The 18,516-nt window shown below is 36.3% G+C and overlaps 1 protein-coding gene across 12 annotated transcripts in view; it reads right to left on the bottom strand.

Annotated features, from left to right (window-relative positions):
• Nucleotides 1-3,207: 3,207 nt before the first annotated feature.
• PHTF1 (putative homeodomain transcription factor 1) overlaps nt 3,208-18,516 on the bottom strand; it is a 75,725-nt gene continuing 60,416 nt past the window's right edge. For 6 of the 12 annotated variants that reach the window (XM_081493490.1, XM_081493479.1, XM_081493484.1 and 3 more), the window contains 6 exons: nt 17,907-18,038; nt 17,301-17,387; nt 6,373-6,528; nt 5,196-5,291; nt 4,302-4,427; nt 3,208-3,749 (listed from right to left, as the gene is read on the bottom strand). In XM_081493490.1, the coding sequence (XP_081349616.1) occupies nt 3,729-3,749; nt 4,302-4,427; nt 5,196-5,291; nt 6,373-6,528; nt 17,301-17,387; nt 17,907-18,038 (618 nt within the window). In that variant the 3' untranslated portion in view covers nt 3,208-3,728. The remainder of the gene's footprint in view (nt 3,750-4,301; nt 4,428-5,195; nt 5,292-6,372; nt 6,529-17,300; nt 17,388-17,906; nt 18,039-18,516) is intronic. The other 6 variants (XM_081493481.1, XM_081493480.1, XM_081493487.1 and 3 more) reach the window with 2 other exon arrangements.

The following is an 18,516-nucleotide window of genomic DNA, read 5'->3' as shown; positions in this document are numbered from 1 at the left end:
ACCCCATCATGAAGAGGGAATCATGTAGAGTGCTCAGAAAGATATTGCATCAGTTGTGGAAAAAAGTAGCACCAGGTTTAAGGCTGCTCTGGCCCTCCTAACAAAAGCTTAAAAGCAAGCCTTAAAATGATCAAACTATTTTCGAGTAATTTAACTACACTCTAAAGCAAAGCTCAAGAATAAAGAAGGCATACACACAAAACCCCGACACCCAACAATGTAAAATTCACATCCAATAAGAAATTACTAAGCATGTAAAGAAGCAGGAAAAATGACCCAAAATGAGAAGAAAAATAAATCAATTAAAAAACCCCACAGAATGACATAGATGATAGCTGTTTTAATGTTCTTATTTACTATTTCTATTATAAATGTTATGAAAACAAGGTAGAGAAAAGAAAGAGCATGTTAAAGACAGACATAAAAGATATAAAAAACAAAAAAGCAGTATCAAACTTCTGTAGACAAAATACACCATGTAGGATTAACAGCAAAATTAGAACAGATTACTGAAGTTGAAGGCACAGCAACAGAAACTATCCAAAATTGAAGACAGAAGACTGGGACAATGTATAGAACATCAGTAAGCTGTAGGACAACTTCAAGAAGCCTGATACATCTGTGAGGTGGAATCTCAGAAGCAGGTAGGAGAATGGGGTGCAGAAACATTTTAATGACACAGCGACCCAGCCTGGTGGTCTGTGATGACCTGGAGGGGTGGGGGGAGGGAAGGGAGGTTCAGGAAGGAAGGGATATACATATATGACTGATTCACATTGTTACATAGCAGAAACCAACACAAAATTGTAAAGCAATTTTCCACCAATTAAAAAATAATTTAAAAAAAACAGCTAAAATTTTCCCAAATTTTATGAAAACTATAAATCAAGAGACCCAATAAGTGCAACAAATCCCAAGCACACACACACAGAAAAAACTACAGCAATACACATTATAACAGCACAAATTCAATGAAAAAGATAAAAACCTTAAAAGTAGCCAGAGTTTAAAAAAGAGACATTATACACAGAAGAACAAAGATGAGAATTACAACAGACTTCTTGTCAGAAGCAATGCAACTCAGGAGGCAATAGAGTAACATTTCTAAAACTGGAATTTTATGCCCAGCAAAAATCTTTCAAACATAAAGATTCAAAAATATTTTTCAACAAGGAAGGCCTATATACCTTGGTAAAACAATTTCAGATTTTTACCTTCAAAGAAATACTAAGCCATTAGTAGATTCTAAATGATGAGACTTACATTTCAAAAAACACACATTAGTTTTTGAGATGAATAGGTGGGTATGGGAAAAGAGGAATGCCTTGTATATTTAAGAGCAGAAAAGCAGAATCCTGTTCAAAAACAGAAGATACTAACTTAGATGAGGGTGGTAAAAACGGGAATGGAAAAGAATGGACTGATTAGAAAAACATCTAAAAGATCATTATTCAAAGACTTGGTGATTGGATGTGAGGTATGAGAAAGGCAAGAGTCAAAAATGATTCCCAGGACTTCCCTGGTGGTCCAGTGGTTAAGAATCCACCTTCCAATGTAGGGGATGTGGTTTTGATCCCTGGTCAGGGAACTAAGATCCCAAATGCCATGGGGCAGCTAAGCCCTTGCACTGAAACTACTGAGCCCATGTGCTCTAGAGACCGCATGCCACAACTAGACAGCCTGCAAGCTGCAACTAGAGAAAACCACACACCGCAACTAGAGAAAGCTGGAGCACTGCAATGAAGAGCCTGGTGCCACAATGAAGACCCAGTGCAGATAAAAAAAATGATTTTCAAGTTTCTGACATGAGCAAGTACACATACAGAAAAATTGACCCACCTGAAAAATCACTTAAACCAATTATAAACCATCAAAATCATAACTGAAACAACTCACAGGAGTAAACAATTCTAAATTCTGCATTTAAGCTAAAGAATTCAATGTGTAAAAAATTAAAATAAAAATAGAACAGTGTTTTTGTAGGAGAAAAAAGATAAAGGCATCCGCTTTCTTCACCTGAAATCTGCACAGAGCCGCTCAATCCCGGCTTCAAGAAAATTGTTCTTGTTCCTTATGATTTCTATGAGTCACCTGTCAAGACACTGAAGTGCCTTTCCAGATCAGTTCCTTCCAAAGGTAAATCACTATAAAGGGGTTTTACTTTTAAAAAAAAAAAAAAAATGTAACTCTCACGCAGTATTTAGAATGGCTGCAAACTTTTGGTAATCCACTTCTAGTTCAGTTATCTTGCTCTCTCTGTTTCTATCTTCACAGTTAGGAAAGCTGTCAGCAAAAGATTTTTAAAGGGTTTTAAATAGTAATTACAAATGTTTATTGTGGACTTACCAAGGGCTAAGTACTTTATGCTAAGTACCTTACATGATAACCTCATTTGACCTTAACAACCCTATTAGGTAGTTATTATCCCCATTACACAGGTAAGGAAATTGAGGTGCAAAAATGTTAAGTAACTTGCCTTGGACTATGAAGCTGATGAGTAGCAGAGCCAAGGATATGAATCCAGAAAGGTCTGAACTCAATCCCTGGACTTGAGAAATTCATCTTTAAACCTCAAAAATCTTCCTGCCATATAAGGATATGTATAAATGATACACTGACTTTGCATGTACATATTTCACATGTAATAATAAAGTTTCTTAATTATTCCCATTCAAATATTCACAAAATCTTATCATTAAGATCTGTGGGCTCTCTATTTGCCTCAAGAGATTCTTCAAAGTGGGTAACTTAATGAGCAGGAATTACATGGAGATTATTAGTTTTCATTAACATATGTGTATGTATGTAAGTGTGACAGGGGATGCTGATAAGGGAACCCAAATCATCCATGGCACAGCTTGGCTCAGTATAGACACTGAAGACCTGAGACTGTACTGAGGGTTAAATACATTGAGTTGCACAACAAACTGAACACTTCACTTAGTTCTGTGATGGGAAACATAGCTCAGATGATTCAAAATGGAAGACATATTGTATGGTGAACACGGACAAGTGTGCATAGAAAAATGTCTTATGCTGAATTACATGCTACATTATATACATGACTCTGTTTCACCAACAACTATACAGTTATTACGATTAACTTCAAAATTATAAACTAACTGAAAATTTCTCCATAGTTTCACAGAAAATCACAGTTCAAGGGTTATTTTTTCTTTAAACAACAAAAAAGCCTAGAAACTGACATTCTCCAATAAAGTTCTTTTATTCAGGTTCAACCTAAAATAGTTTAAATTTAAACTTGATCTCTCTTTGCTAGAGAAACGAAATATCCAATTCTATAGACTATAATAGAAAAGTACTGAATTTGCATATTTCCAATAAAGGATCTTGCTTCATGCTTTGGGCATCTACCATAGTTACCCAAAAGACTATTTCCAGTAAATATAACTGTCACAGCATTGAAATGCCCAGAATAAATTTCCTAACTTAAAAAGTTGTCCTTAAGTTACTATAACACAACAGTCTTCAGTCTCCTGACTAGTCATACTATTTGAAAACCATGAAAATACAGGTTTTTAGCATGCACGCCCAGTTGGAAAAGGCTCTGTTCCTCTGAAAACACGATTCATTAGATTAGGAGAGCTGAGGGCACCTCTGTGTATGAACAAGCAGGTGGGTGTCTCATGGTTTTGCAGTCATCTCTTTCCTTAATGGGGTAAGCACTGATGCCAGCAAGGGGAGAGAGTCCAGGCACATGACTCAGCTTATGACTTAATTTTCCACAGCTAAGAAAAGAAAATCACCAAAATCAGTTAGTTTTAAGACAAATAGGTGGGGTTGACAGGTACACTTACATGTTAACCAAGAACCATTTACATAAGAAAAAGGTATTAACTCTGGCAATAGCAACCATAGAACATCATAGAGAAAAAAACATTAAACATTTCTAGGATCAAACCTGATATACTGCAGCTCATGAGGATTCTCGTTTTCCTTCATTCTGCCTCTGTACATTTCCCTAGCTCAGAGGCCACCCCAGCCCATGCTATTAAACTGACATGAGATTCAAACTTGACTTTTTCTTCCATTCCAGAGCACAGTCTATTGTGCTTGCATAAAATGAGAAAATCTAAGCTGAATGTCTATTTTGAACACTTATTTCTCTACCTGAAGAATTATTTCCATGCCAGCCACTCTCTCCCTCCATCCCACCTTCCCCCATTACCTCTCCCTTTCTCTCTTTCACACACATATACACTGGGAAGGTTAAAGATTATTATACATACTAGTAAGTTTTAAGACTAAGGCAGATGCTACAGAGTGGTAATCTCACTTACTCTTATATTAAATCCTAGAAGATCACTTATAACACCTGAGACTGCAGAAAGGATAACTACTCGTGTGATATTGTAGATTAAGGGATTCATTGTCAGTCCATAGAGTCTAAATGGTGTGTCCAGCTCCTAAAAAACATGAAAGAACTGAGATGAAATACATGGTTTCACAATAGCTATCAGTGATGATCAGACTGTTTTTTGAGTCTTGGGTGAGGATGACTACTTAAGACCTCTTTCCTGATGTTCAATAGCTACCTTCAAAACACCTGTGATGAGGGGGAGGGATAAATTTGGAATTAACAGATACAGAGTACTGTATATAAAACGGATAAACAACAAGGACCTACTGTATAGCACTGGGAACTATATTCAATATCTTGCAATAACCTATAATAGAAAAGAATCAGAAAAAGAACATATGTATATATATATATATAATTGAATCACTTTGCTGTACATGTGAAACACTGTAAATCAACTATACATCAATTTAAAACTTCATATAAAATAAAAAAGACTTGCAAAATTATACATTCAAAAATAAAAAAATAAAAAAAATAAATAAAATAAAATAATAATTTAAAAATAATGAAAATAAATAAACACTTGGAATGGGCTCTCACCTAGTTTTCCACTAGCTAAGTTTTTAAAGGTGGATTCAAGCGATATGCAATCTGTGAACTTTTAATGTAATTTTCAAATGTGACAGACAACAGCAATCGTTAGAACTTGGGTAATAAGTTGGGAAACTTTTCTCATAGAGTCATTAACCCCAACTATCAAGTCTGTATTTTGAATCTACACAGCATTTATCTGTTACTAAGGTCCTCTCCAAGAAATGCAAAATTGATTTAATTAAATGGTAATAAAAATGCATCACAGGGCATTACTTACTTTTAACAACTTGGTGGATAGCTTTAACACATTGTTTACTAGGGTAAGCTGTTCTTTCTTATTCGGCTTTTTTTCCATTTTAAGATATAAATTAATCTAAGGGAAGGAATAGAGATTAGGACAAATGTCATGTAAAAGATATGTATATGTATGTGTGTGTGTGTGTGTGTGTGTGTGTATTGCATTCAATATGGCAGATTTGGAAGGCAATATTTTCAACTAAAATAAAATTTGAAATTCTAGTAGCTATTTTTACAGAGCATATATGTCACATACCCAGCCCCCATCCCTAATCAGTCACATATGGGGGGGGGGTAGGCTATTTAGTGAAGAAAAAATAATGATGAAGCAATTTATCAAAACAATGAAAATTTTATATTAATTTTAACAAGATATAAACTCCTTGAGTTCAAAAACTTTATCTTATTCATCTTGGTATCCCCCCAAAAGTCTAACATCCTTATCAAACATTCATGGAACGAAGAAGATAGGATAGCTACTTTTAACTTACTAATTCCTTGTTTCTTCCCTTATGGTAAGAATTTTTCACTATAATTCTAAGTTCCGCTCCCCCCCCAAAAAAAACCTAATGATATCAGATATTTTACACTTATGTATAAACATGAAATTAAAAACAAAAAACCAACTCTATACTACTTTATATTCATAAGAAATATTTTTCAATCATCATATCTACTCACATACTAAAGAGCAAGTATTTTTCAAACAATGAATGTATTCTATGATTGATAGAAAAGAAAGTCAAGAAGCTTACTAAACATACTTAAATGACAGGTACTCTAAAGAGCTAATACTTGACACAGAACATGAGATTAAAAGCATGCTCCATTACCACCACCAAAAATAATCTTTATACTATGAAGTAGCATGGAGAATCCCCATGGACAGAAGAACCTGGCAGGCTACAGTCCATGGAGTCGTAAAGAGTCAGACACAACTGAGCAACGAAGCACAGCACCCAATCCTGGGAGCAGGTGGGGAAGATATTATTCTCATTTTATATGGGAAACAACTATACGGTTACAGAGTGACTTGTAAGGTATAAGGTTATATAGCTAGAAAGTGACAGAATCTAGACTCAACCCTGAATCTTCTGCACAAATCTTATTATACCATTTCTAACCACTGAATCAAACTATCAAGGACCAGTCAATACCTGTTCAGTAAGTAATATTGAGACATTGCTGTATTTCTTATTGGTTTCAGACCCCAGTGAGGCTAAGCGCAGTAAGAAAAGTAGTAAAGCTGATTCCCAGATCAAAAACTCCCAATTATAAGCATCATTTAGGAAAGTTTTATGTCCACGGAGTACCTATGAAAAGGACCAGAAAAAAGTTAAGTTTTTCACTTGTATTAATTACTGTAATTACTCCTTTACCGATTTAAAAACATTTACAAGATACCACCATTTTAATACTCAGAGCAGAAGTTTTAATACTCATAAAGTATTATGTATTTCTCTAAGCTTCCCTACATTTTCTTCTTTGCATAATGGACAGCAAGCATCTGGAAATAACGAAGGAAGAAAACATAAGTGAAATAAGACAAATGCACTTCCAAGCTCTTTAACCACAAGTGTGCTCACTCACAATTATATGGTGGCCATTTTTCAAAGTATTAAATTTGCATTTGACTAGCAGAGCCACCTAAAACCTGCTGCCTGTTCCACTTACATGACTAGAAAATCCTGAGGATCAGTTCTTCACCCCACTTTAGGATCTGAATAACAGCAGCAGCCACCAGTTATTAAATGCCTATTATGTGTCAAGTTTTCAGGTTAAAGTTGTTTTTTTTTTTCAAAACAAGGAGGACTGGAGATAACATGACAGAGTAAAAGAAACTTGAGTTCATCTCCTCTCACAAGCACACCAAAATCACAACTTACTGCTGAACAACCATCAATAAAAAGACTGGAACTATCAAAAAAGATATTCTACATTCAAAGACATAAAGAAGAAACCACAGTTAAGATGATAGAAGGGGCACACTCACAATCATAATTATAATCAAATTCCATACCCCTTGGGTGAGTGACCCACAGACTAGAAAATAATTATATCACAGAAGTTCTCCCAAAAGAGTGAGAGCTCTGAGCCACCCCAGGCTCACCAGCCTAGGTGTCTGGCATTGCAAGGAGGAATCCACAGAACATTTGGCTTTGAAGGCCAGTGGGGCTTGATTGCAGGAGCTCCTCAGGACTGGGGGAAGCAGAAACTATACTCACGGAGGGTGCACACAAGGGGACTGAGAGCAAAAGCAGTGACTTTGTAGGAGCATGGGCCAGACCTCCCAGCTGCCGCTGGAGGGTCTCCTGGGGAAGTAGGGAGTAGTGTGGCTCTCCCTGGGGTCATAAAAGCTGGCAGCTGACATATCAGGGAGTATTCACAGAGATGTGAACTCTGACTGGAGGTAAACATCTTGCTTGGGATCTTGGCACCAACGCCTGGCCCCGCCCAACAGCCTATAAGCTCCAGTGTTGAGACACCTCAGGCCAAACAACCAGGAGGATGGAACACAGTCCCACTCATCAAAAGAAAGGCTGCCTAAACACTTCCTGAGCCCACAGCCACCTTGAGACATGCCCCGTGACACAGCCTGACCCACCAGAGGGCCAGCAACCACTCTACCCACCAGTGGGCAGGCACTGGTTCCTCCCACAGGAAGCCTGCACAAGCCTGTAGTCCAGTCTCACCAACCAGGGGGATACCAGAAGCAAGAAAACTACAATCCTACAGCCTCTGGAACTAACTCTGCAAGCATAGGTCAGAAATCACCATGAGACCAGCTGGTCCCTGGCCCTTGGGTAACAAGATAGGTGGGAGAGTACTGCTGGGACACAAAGGACATCCCCCACAGAGGGCCACTCCACCAAGGTCAAGAAATGTAACTAATCTACAACATGCAATAAAAAAAAAGAAACAGATGACTTCCCTGGTGGTCCAGTGGTTGAGAATCCACCAATACAGGGGACATAGGTTCGATCCCTGGTCTGGAAAGATTCCACATGCCTCAGAACAACTAAGTTTGTGCACCACAACAACTGAAGCTTGTATGCTCTAGAGGCCAAGAGCCTCAACTACTGAGCCCACATGTTGCAAGTACTAGGGCCCATGTGCTGAGAGCCTATGCTCCACAAGAAAAGCCACCACAATCAGAAACCTACACACCACAACTAAAGAGTACCTCCCACTCTCTGCAATTAGAGAAAGCTCATGTGCAGCGATGAGGACACAGCACAGCCAAAAATCAAAAATTTTTAAAATAAAAAAATATACGGTAAATTGTAGTTTAAACAAAAATAAATAAATAAAAATTTAAACAAAATGACACGGCAAAGGAATATGTTCCAGATTGAAGGCACAAGGTAAAACTCCAGAAGAATGACTAAGTGAACTGGAGACAGGCAATCTACCTGATAAAGAGGTCAAAGTAAAGATGGTAAAGATGATCCAACAACTCAAAAAGAATGGATCAAAGAGCAGTTAAGTTTTTAGCAAAGAGCTAGAAAATATAAAGAACCAAAAAGAATTGAAGAATACAATAACTGAAGTGAAAAATACATTAGAAGGAATCAACAGAAGAATAAATGAGGCGGAAGAATGAATCAGTGAGCTGGAAGATAGAATGGTGGAAATCACTGATATAGAACAGAATAAAGATAAAAGAACAAAAAGAAATGAGGACAGTTTAAGAAACCTCTGGGACAATGTCAAATGCACCAACATTTGTATCACAGGGGTCCCAGAAGGAGATGAAAGAGACAAAAGGCCTGAGAAAATATTTGAACACTTTCCTATCCAGGGAAAGGCAACAGTCACCCAAGTCCAGGAAGCGTAGAGAATCCCGTACAGGATGAACCAGGGAGGGACACACGGAAGCACACAGTCATCAAAATGACAAAAATCAAAGACAGAGAAAACATGAACAGCAACAAATAACACACAAGGGAATGTCCATAAGATTATAAGTGGATTTTTCAGGAGAAACTCTGCAGGCCAGAAGGGAGTGGCCTTATAATGTAAATATAAATGAATATTTAAAGTGATAAAAGGGAGAAACCTTCAACCAAGACTACCAAGTAAGGCTCTATATTGTGTTTGATGGAGAAATCAAAAGCTTTACAGACAAGCAAAAGCTAAAAGAATTCAGTACCACCAAATCAGCTTTAAAACAAATGCTAAAGCAATTTCTCTAAACAGAACAGGCCACAATTAGAAACAATAAAATTATGAAATGAAAAGCTCATCAGTAAAGGCTCATCCAGTAAAGGTACAAAACCATCCACACACGAATATAACATTAAAACCAGAAATTGTGTAGGGAGAAGAGTACAAATGCAGGCTATTTAAAATGCATTTGAAATTAAGAGATCAACAACTTAAAACAATTTTGTATATATATATAGGCTGCTATACCAAAACCTCATGGTAACCACAAACCAAAAATCCTAAATAGATGTACACACAAAAAAGAAAAAGGAAGCCAAAGACAACACTAAAGATGGTCAACAAATTACAAGAGAACAAAAGAGGAGAGGAGGAAAAAAAAAGATTTACAAAAACACATTCAAAACAATTTTTAAAATGGCAATAAGAACATAGATAGCGATAATTAAATATAAACAGATTAAATGTACCAGTTAAACAAGACTGGTTGAATGGATACATAAATAAGACCAATATATATGCTGTCTTCAAGAGACCCACTTCAGATCTAGAAACACATTCAGACTGAAAGCGAGAGGATGGAAAAAGGTAATCTATGCAAGTCATGGAAAAGGTCAGTTTTCATTCCAATCCCAAAGAAGGGCAATGCTAAAGAATGTTCAAACTACTGCACAATGGCACTCATCTCACATTAGCAAAATAACACACAAAATTCTCCAAGCCAGGTTTCAACAGTATGTTTGAACCATGAACTTCCAGATGTTCAAGCTGGATTTAGAAAGGCAGAGGAACTAGAGATCAAATTGCCAACATCTGTTGGATCATCAATAAAGCAAGAGAGTTCCAGAAAAACATCTACTTCTGCTTTAGGGACTACACCAAAGTCTTCAAATGTGTGGATCACAACAAACTATGGAAAATTCTTAAAGAGATGGGAATACCAGACTACCTTACCTGCCTCCTGAGAAATCTGTATGCAGGTCAAGGAGCAACAGTTAGAACCGGACATGGAACAACAGACTGGTTCCAAATCGGGAAAGGAGTATATCAAGGCTGTATATTGTCACCCTGCTTATTTAACTTATATGCAGAGTACATCATGCAAAATGTCAGGCTGGATGAAGCACAAACTGGAATCAAGATTCCTGGGAGAAATATCAATAACCTCAGATACACAGATGACACCACCCTTATGGCAGAAAGTGAAGAACTAAAGAGCCTCTTGATGAAAGTGAAAGAGGAGAGTGAAAAAGTTGGCTTAAAACTAAACATTCAGAAAAGTAAGATCATGGCATCCTGTCCCATTACTTCATGGCAAATAGATGGGGAAACAATGAAAATAGTGCCAGACTATTTTGGGGGGCTTCAAAATCACTGCAGAGGTGACTGCAGCCATGAAATTAAAAGACGCTTGCTCCTTGGAAGAAAAGCTATGACCAACCTAGACAGCATATTAAAAAGCAGAGACATTATTTTGCCAACAAAGGTCCGTCTAGTCAAAGCTATGGTTTTTCCAGTAGTCATGTATGGAAGTGAGAGTTGGACTATAAAGAAAGCTAAGCATTGAAGAATTGATGCTTTTGAACTGTGGTGTTGGAGAAGACTCTTGCGAGTCCCTTGGACTGCGAGGAGATCAAATCAGTCAATCCTAAAGGAAATCAGTCCTGAATATTCATTGGAAGGACTGATGCTGAAGCTGAAACCCAATACTTTGGCCACCTGATAAGAAGAACTGACTCATTGGAAAAGACCCTGATGCTGGGAAAGATTGAAGGCAGGAGGAGAAGGGGACGACAGAGGATGAGACGGTTGGATGGCATCACCGACTGGATGGACATGAGTTTGAGCAAGCTCCGAGGGTTGGTGATGGACAGGGAAGGTGGTGTGCTGCAGGTCCATGGGGTGACAAAGAGTCTGACACGACTGAGCAACTGAACTGAACTGATGCAAGTGGAAATCAAAAAGCTGGAGAAGCAATACTTATGTCAGACAAAATAGACTTTAAAATAAAGACTGTTACAAGAGACAAAGAAGGACACTACATAATGATCAAGGGGTCAATCAAAGAAGGTGTAACAACTGTATATTCATATGTACCAAACATAGGAGTACCTCAATATTTAAGGCAAATGTTAACAGACATTAAAAAAGAGAAACTGACAGTACCACAACAATAATAGAGGATTTTAATGTCCCACTTATATCATTAAACAGATCATCCAGAAAGAAGATCAGTAAGAAAACATAATCCTTAAATGACACATTAGACCAGATAGACTTAACCGACATTTCTTTAAACTTTTTGTTTTGTACTGCGGTATAGCCAATTAACAATGTCGTGATAGTTTCAGGTGAACAGTGAATGGATTCAGCCATACATATACATGTATTCACTCTCCCCAAACTGTCCGTCCATCCAGGCTGCCACATAACATTGAACACAATTCCATGTGCTATACAGTAGGTCTTTGTTGGTTATCTGTTTTAAATACAGCAGTGTGTACATGTCTCAGATGGACTTAATTGATATTTATAGAGCATTCCATCTGAAAGCAGCAGAATGCACATTCTTTTCAAGTGAACATGGAACACTCTCACAGATAAATCACATGCTGGTCCATGAAGCAGGCCTTGGTAAATTTAAGAAAATTGAAATTATATCAAGTATCTTTTCCAACCACAACATTATAAGATTAGAAATCAACTACATGAAAAAAAAACAACAATCACATGCAGGCTATACAACATGCTACTAAACAACCAATGTGGAATGTATGTAGACATACAGCTGATTCACATTGTTGTATAGCAGAAATTAACACAACATTGTAAAGCAATTATACTACAATTTTTAAAAAATTAAACAAACAAACAAAAAACACTATGACAAATTGAGAGAGAGAGACCACAGAAGAAAAGTAAAAGCTTTATATTTTGGTATCATTAACAGCACTTTTTTCCTACTTTTTCAAACAGGGCCCCCACCTTTTCAATTTGAACAGGCTAGAATCCATTCCTCAATCTTGATTGTAACTAGGTGTAGCTATGTGACTGAGTTCTCACCAATATAAAAACAACTACCACCACTACCAATGGATTACTGAAGATATCAAAGAGAAAAATTTTTTTCAAATACCTAGAGACAAAAGAAAATGAAAACATGATTATCCAAAACATATCAGACACAGAAAATCAGTTCTTTAGAGGGATACAAGCTTACCTTTGGAAAAAAGAAAAATCTCAAACAACCTAACTGTATGCATAAAGCAACTAGAGAAAGAACAAACAAAACCCAAAGGTAGTAGAAGAAAATAAATCAAAAAGATCAGAGCAGAGATAAATGAAATAGAGACTAAGAAAATAACAGAAAAGATTAATAAAACTAAAAGTTTGTTCTTTGAAAAGATAAACAAAACTGATAAATATTTAACCAGGCTTATCAGGAAAAAAATGGAGAGGGACCAAATCAATTAACTAGAAATGAGAAACCACTACAAGCAATTATATATCAATAAAACAGACAACTTAGAAGAAATAGACAAATTCTTAGAAAGGTACAATCTCTCAAGGCTGAACCAAGAAAAAATAGAAAATATGAATAGATCATTCACAAATACTGAAATTGAATCTATGATTTTAAAACTCCCAGAAAGCAAAACTCCAGGACCAAAGAGATTCACAGGCGAATTCCACCAAACACTTAGAAAAGAGATAACACCTATCCTTCTGAAATTATTCCCAAAAACTGCAGAGGAAGGAACACTTCCAAACTCACTATATGAGGCCACCATCACTCTAATACCAAGACCAGACAAAGAAATCACACAAAAAAGAAAATTGTAAGCCTATAACACTGATGAACATAGATGTAAAAATCCTCAACAAAATACTAGCAAACTGAATCCAACAATACCGTAAAAGGATCATACACCATGATGAAGTGGGATTTATCTCAGAAATGCAAGGATTTTTCAATATTCACAAATCAATCAGTGTGATACACTACACATTAACAAACTGAAGAATAAAAACTGTATGATTATCTCAATAGATGCAGAAAAAACTTTTGACAACATTTAACATCCATTAATGATTAAAAACTCCCATCAAACTGGACATAGAGGGAACATATCTCAATGTACTAAAGGCCACATATCACAAACCCACAGCTACCATCATACTCAACAGTGAAAAGTTGAAAGCATTTCCTCTAAGATCAGGAGCATGACAAGGATGTCAACTTCACTTCTTTCATTCAACAGAGTTTTGGAAGTCCTAGCTACAGAATTCAGAGAAGAAAAAGAAATAAAAGGAATCCAAATTGGAAAGGAAGAAGTAAAACTGTCACGGTTTGCAGACAACATGATACCTTACATAGAAAATCCTAAAGATGCCATCAGAAAACGATTGGAGTTCATCAGTGAATTTGGTAAAGTTGCAGAATACAAAATTAATACACAGAAATCTGTTGCATTTCTATACACTAACAACAAAAGATAAAGAGAAACTAAGGACACAATCCTATTTACCATCATATCAAAAAGAATAAAATATCTAGGAATAAACCTACTTAAGGAGGCTAAACACTTGTACTCCAAAAACTATAAGACACTGATGAAAGAAACTGAAGATGACACAGCAGATGGAAAGATATACACATATATATACTGGTTTCTTGGACTGGAAGGATTAACATTGTTAACATAACCATACAACCCAAGACAATCTACAGATTCAATGCAAACTCTATCAAATTACCAATGAAATTTTTCAAAGAACTAAAACAAAAAAAATTTTTTTAATTTGTATAAAAACACAAAATATGTCAATAGCCAAAGCAATCTGGAGAAAGAAAAACAAAGCTGGAGGAAACAGGCTCCCTGACTTCTGACTACAATACAAAATTAAAGTAATCAAAACAGTGTGGTACTGGCACAAAAACAGAAATAAGATCAATGGAACAGGATAGAAAGCCCAGAAATAAACCCACAGACCTACAGTCAATTAATCTATGACAAAGGAGGCAAGAACATACACTGGAGAGAAAACAGTCTTCGATAAATGGTGCTGGGAAAACGGACAGCTAAGTGTAAAAGGATGAAATTATAAAATTTCTCTAACACCATATACAAAAATAAAATGGATTAAAGACCCAAATGTAAAACTGGATACTATGATATAAAACTCCTAGAGGAAAACACAGGCAGAACACTCTTTTACATAAATCAAAGCAATATCTTTTTGGATCCATCTCCTAGAGTAATGGAAATAAAAATAAAAATAAACAAATGGGACCAAATTAAACTTAAAAGATTTTGCACAACAAAGGATACCACAAATAAGAAGACAAATTACAGAATGGGAAAAAATGTTTATAAATGATGAGACCAACAGGACTTTATTCCCAAAATATACAAACAGCTCATACAACTCAATAACAAAAACACCCAAATTAGCCCAATTAAAAAATGGACAGAAGATCTAAATAGACAGTTCTCCAAAAAAGGACATGCAGATGACCAAAAGGCACATGAAAAGATGCTCAACACTGCTATTTATTAGAGAAGTGCAAAGCAAATCTACAATAAAGTATCAGCTCACTTCAGTCAGAATGACCATCATCAAAAAGTCTACAAATAATAAATGTTGAAGAGGGTGTAGAGAAAAAGGAACCCTCCTACACTGTTTGTGGGAATGTAAATTGGTACTTCACCAAGGTGAATATGAAGGTTCCTTAAGAAACTAAAAACAGAGTTACAACGAACGACCTTCCAATCCTACTCCTGGGCATATATCCAGACAAAACTATAATTGAAAAATATATATGCATCCCAGTGTTCACTGCAGCACTATTTACAACAATCAAGACATAGAAGCAATATAAATGTCCATCAACAGACAAATGTATAAAGCAGATGTAGTATATATATCACAGGGAACTATACTCAATATTTATAATAACCTATGTGCTTAGTCGCTCAGTCATGTCCGACTCTTTGCAACCCCACAGATTGTAGCCCGCCAGGCTCCTCTGTCCCTGGGGATTCTCCAGGCAAGAATACTGGAGTGGGTTGCCATGCCCTCCTCCAGGGGATCTTCCCAGCCCAGAGATCGAACCCAGGTCTCCCCACATTGCAGGCGGATTTTTTACCATCTGACCTACCAAGGAAGCCCATATAAGGGAAAAGACTCTGCAAAGAAAATAGTTACATATAAACATGTATAAATATGTATAACTGAATCACTTTGCTGTATACCTTAAACTAACATAACATCGTAAATCAACTATACTTCAATTTTAATAAAAAAGAGAGAGAGAGCTCAGAAAGATAAAATATTTTGTAGCAAACTCAGATGTTACCAAAATAAATGAAATAAATGTTCAACATTGACAAAAAGATATCACTAAAGATATTAAAGCACTTTGATAGATTAACAGCAAAAAAAAGAAACAAGCAATCAATATGCTGACTATAAAAGGCAACTAAAATATGAGGAAAAAATAAATGAAAAGAGGTAGAAAAGAAATATATAGCATACAAAAACTAATCAAAAGACAGTATAGTTAAATTAAAATCAAATAGAGTAGATTTTAAGATACATTAGAGACAGAGACATTTTATCAGTTCATGAAAGACAAACAAAGCTTGACACTGTTCAGCATTAAAGGAGATTCAAGAGCTAAATGACAGATGAGAGATGACAGCTTAAATGAATATGTGATCCTGGATTGAGAAAAAAAAAAAAGACTATAAATTACATAAAAGTCAATCCACCAAGGAGATGGATATCAACTCTAAGTCTGCATGCACCCAATTATACTGCTTAAAAACATATAAAGCAAAAATTGACAGAAACAAAGGAGAAAAAGATAAATCCACCATCAGAGCAGACATGACCACACTTCTCTCAATGGTTTATAAAATAAGCAAACCAAAAAGATGAGTAAAAATATGGGAAATTTCAGCCATACAACTAATAAACTTGGGCTAATTTATAGAGAGGGAAAACTGCTCTCCAAAACAATAGAATACAAATTCTTTCAAAGAGCTGATGGAAGATTTAATGAAACTGACCATGTACTGGATAATAAAACAAGCCTGTACATATTTCAAAGGACTGAAAACATTCAGAGCATGTTCTCTGTCGCAGAATTAAAACTCAGTAAGTGGAAAAGTATAGAAAAAGGCTGTAAATTCTTATAAAAAAGAAAACACAAATAGAAACAAAAAATATATAGGGACCTCTCCAAAGAACATAGGAAGGCACTTTAAGGGTCTCCCACTGGCCAAATCTGGGACAATTATGCATCAAAACAATACAGTAATAGTTTATAATCCATTGGATAAAAATAAGAACATTGGAATCCATAACATAATAAATGAATGAATGATTAAATAAATGGGAAAAAGTCTACTTTTGAGTGACAAAAAAATTAGAAGAAATGATGACGTTAGAAAAATCACTATTTTGTATCCATCATGATATATAGCTTTATTACCAATCAAAAACTGCCAATTAAAATTAAGTTACCATGATCTTAGAGTCTTAAAGGACTAAAAATTACTCTTATTCTCATTTCAAAAGTCATAAGAATTAACAAGTATGCAAAATAGCAAAAGAAATTTAGACACATTAAATACACACACACACAGGGTTGGCCAAAAAGTTAGTATGGTTTTTCTGTACCATTTTACAGAAAAATCCAGACAAATTTTTTGGCCCAACCCAAACCATCCTGGCATCTTGACGTTGGACTCCCCAGTTCCCAGGACTGTCAGAAACAAACGTCTGTTGCGTGTGTGTGTGTGTGTGTGCGCGTGCGTTGAGTGTATTCACCTAAATACAGTGAACTAGTTTAAAACAGAAAGCGAGTTCTATTTTCTACTTTCCACTGAAATAGATCTGAAACTCTTACCTGGGCACAACAAATGAAAGCAATGGAAAGTGTCAGCAGGAAGACGGAAGACACAACCACATCCACTGACCGCTGTGGGCCCCGTCTCTAGGGAGCGAGACACAAGTGAGCGTTTTGGGTCCCTGCCGCAGACAGATTAGGGGACCTAATCTTACTATGTTGGTGTGAAAACAAACGTTTATAAGAAGTTTCTGACACAGGATTTTAATATATTTTGGACATCTTCAACTTTAATTAAGCTCTGAGATTCATGCCATTCAAGTTAAGGGTGTGACTGATTCACTAACACATTTTCAATGGGAATGTTTCCCCAGAAGTCAGAAAAAGATGCAACATTCAGCTTATCACTCTTCCCTAAGAGTTTAAAATTTCTTTTCCCTTTCCAAGCCCTTATTTAATTAGCTCCACCAGCTCTGCAGATAGATCACTCCCAATCTGGTGTCAAACAGGTGAGCTAGATGTCAGTCACTGATATAATCTGTCCAGAACATAGGACTACCCAGCCTAGTGAATATCTGCCACCAGATATTCAATGAGCAATTTCAATTTCAATGAGCATGTTTTCTGCATATTATTGGAGATATTCCATGGTTAGTTAAAACTCACCTTTAGAAAGGAACGCAGTGATAACCATATCTTAATGTTCTCCACCTTTTTAAGTCTGAAATGAGGTATTTCATATTTCCTAGCTTTCCTGGCAGAAGTAATATGGCTGAAGAGTTTTGCAAATAAAAATCTCTAGAGGAGGTTAAAAGAAAAATCACAAAGTGAAATGTACATATGTGTCACTGTGTGTACACTTACATAACTGTAAAATATTCCCAGCACATAAAAAATATTAAAAGAATCAAGTTCTGATCAATATGTATAATGTGCTTTCTGTAGCAACAGATTAATGAGGTATTAGCAATGCTTTTTCACTTCCTGTCTTAGTGACTTCTTCATGGGGGCTTCCCCAAAGGCTCAGTAGGTAAGGAATCCACCTGCAATGCAGGAGACACAGAAAACGTGGGTTCAATCCCTGGGTCAGGAAGATGCCCTGGAGGAGGGCATGGCAACCCACTCTAGTATTCTTGCTCAAATTATCCCATGGATAATTGTAGCTTGGGCTACAGTCCAAAGGGTCACAAAGAATTGGACACAACTGAACACGCATGTACACATTCTTCTGATATATTACACTCTGGACATTTTCAAGGAATACACCTTGGAGACC

The sequence above is a fragment of the Giraffa tippelskirchi genome, chromosome 5 (assembly GCF_054371585.1).
Source record: "Giraffa tippelskirchi isolate mGirTip1 chromosome 5, T2T-mGirTip1v1.2.pri, whole genome shotgun sequence".
In the NCBI taxonomy this organism is placed as follows: domain Eukaryota; kingdom Metazoa; phylum Chordata; class Mammalia; order Artiodactyla; family Giraffidae; genus Giraffa; species Giraffa tippelskirchi.
Note: the sequence above shows the minus strand (reverse complement) of the source record. Positions and strands in the feature narration are given on the sequence as shown.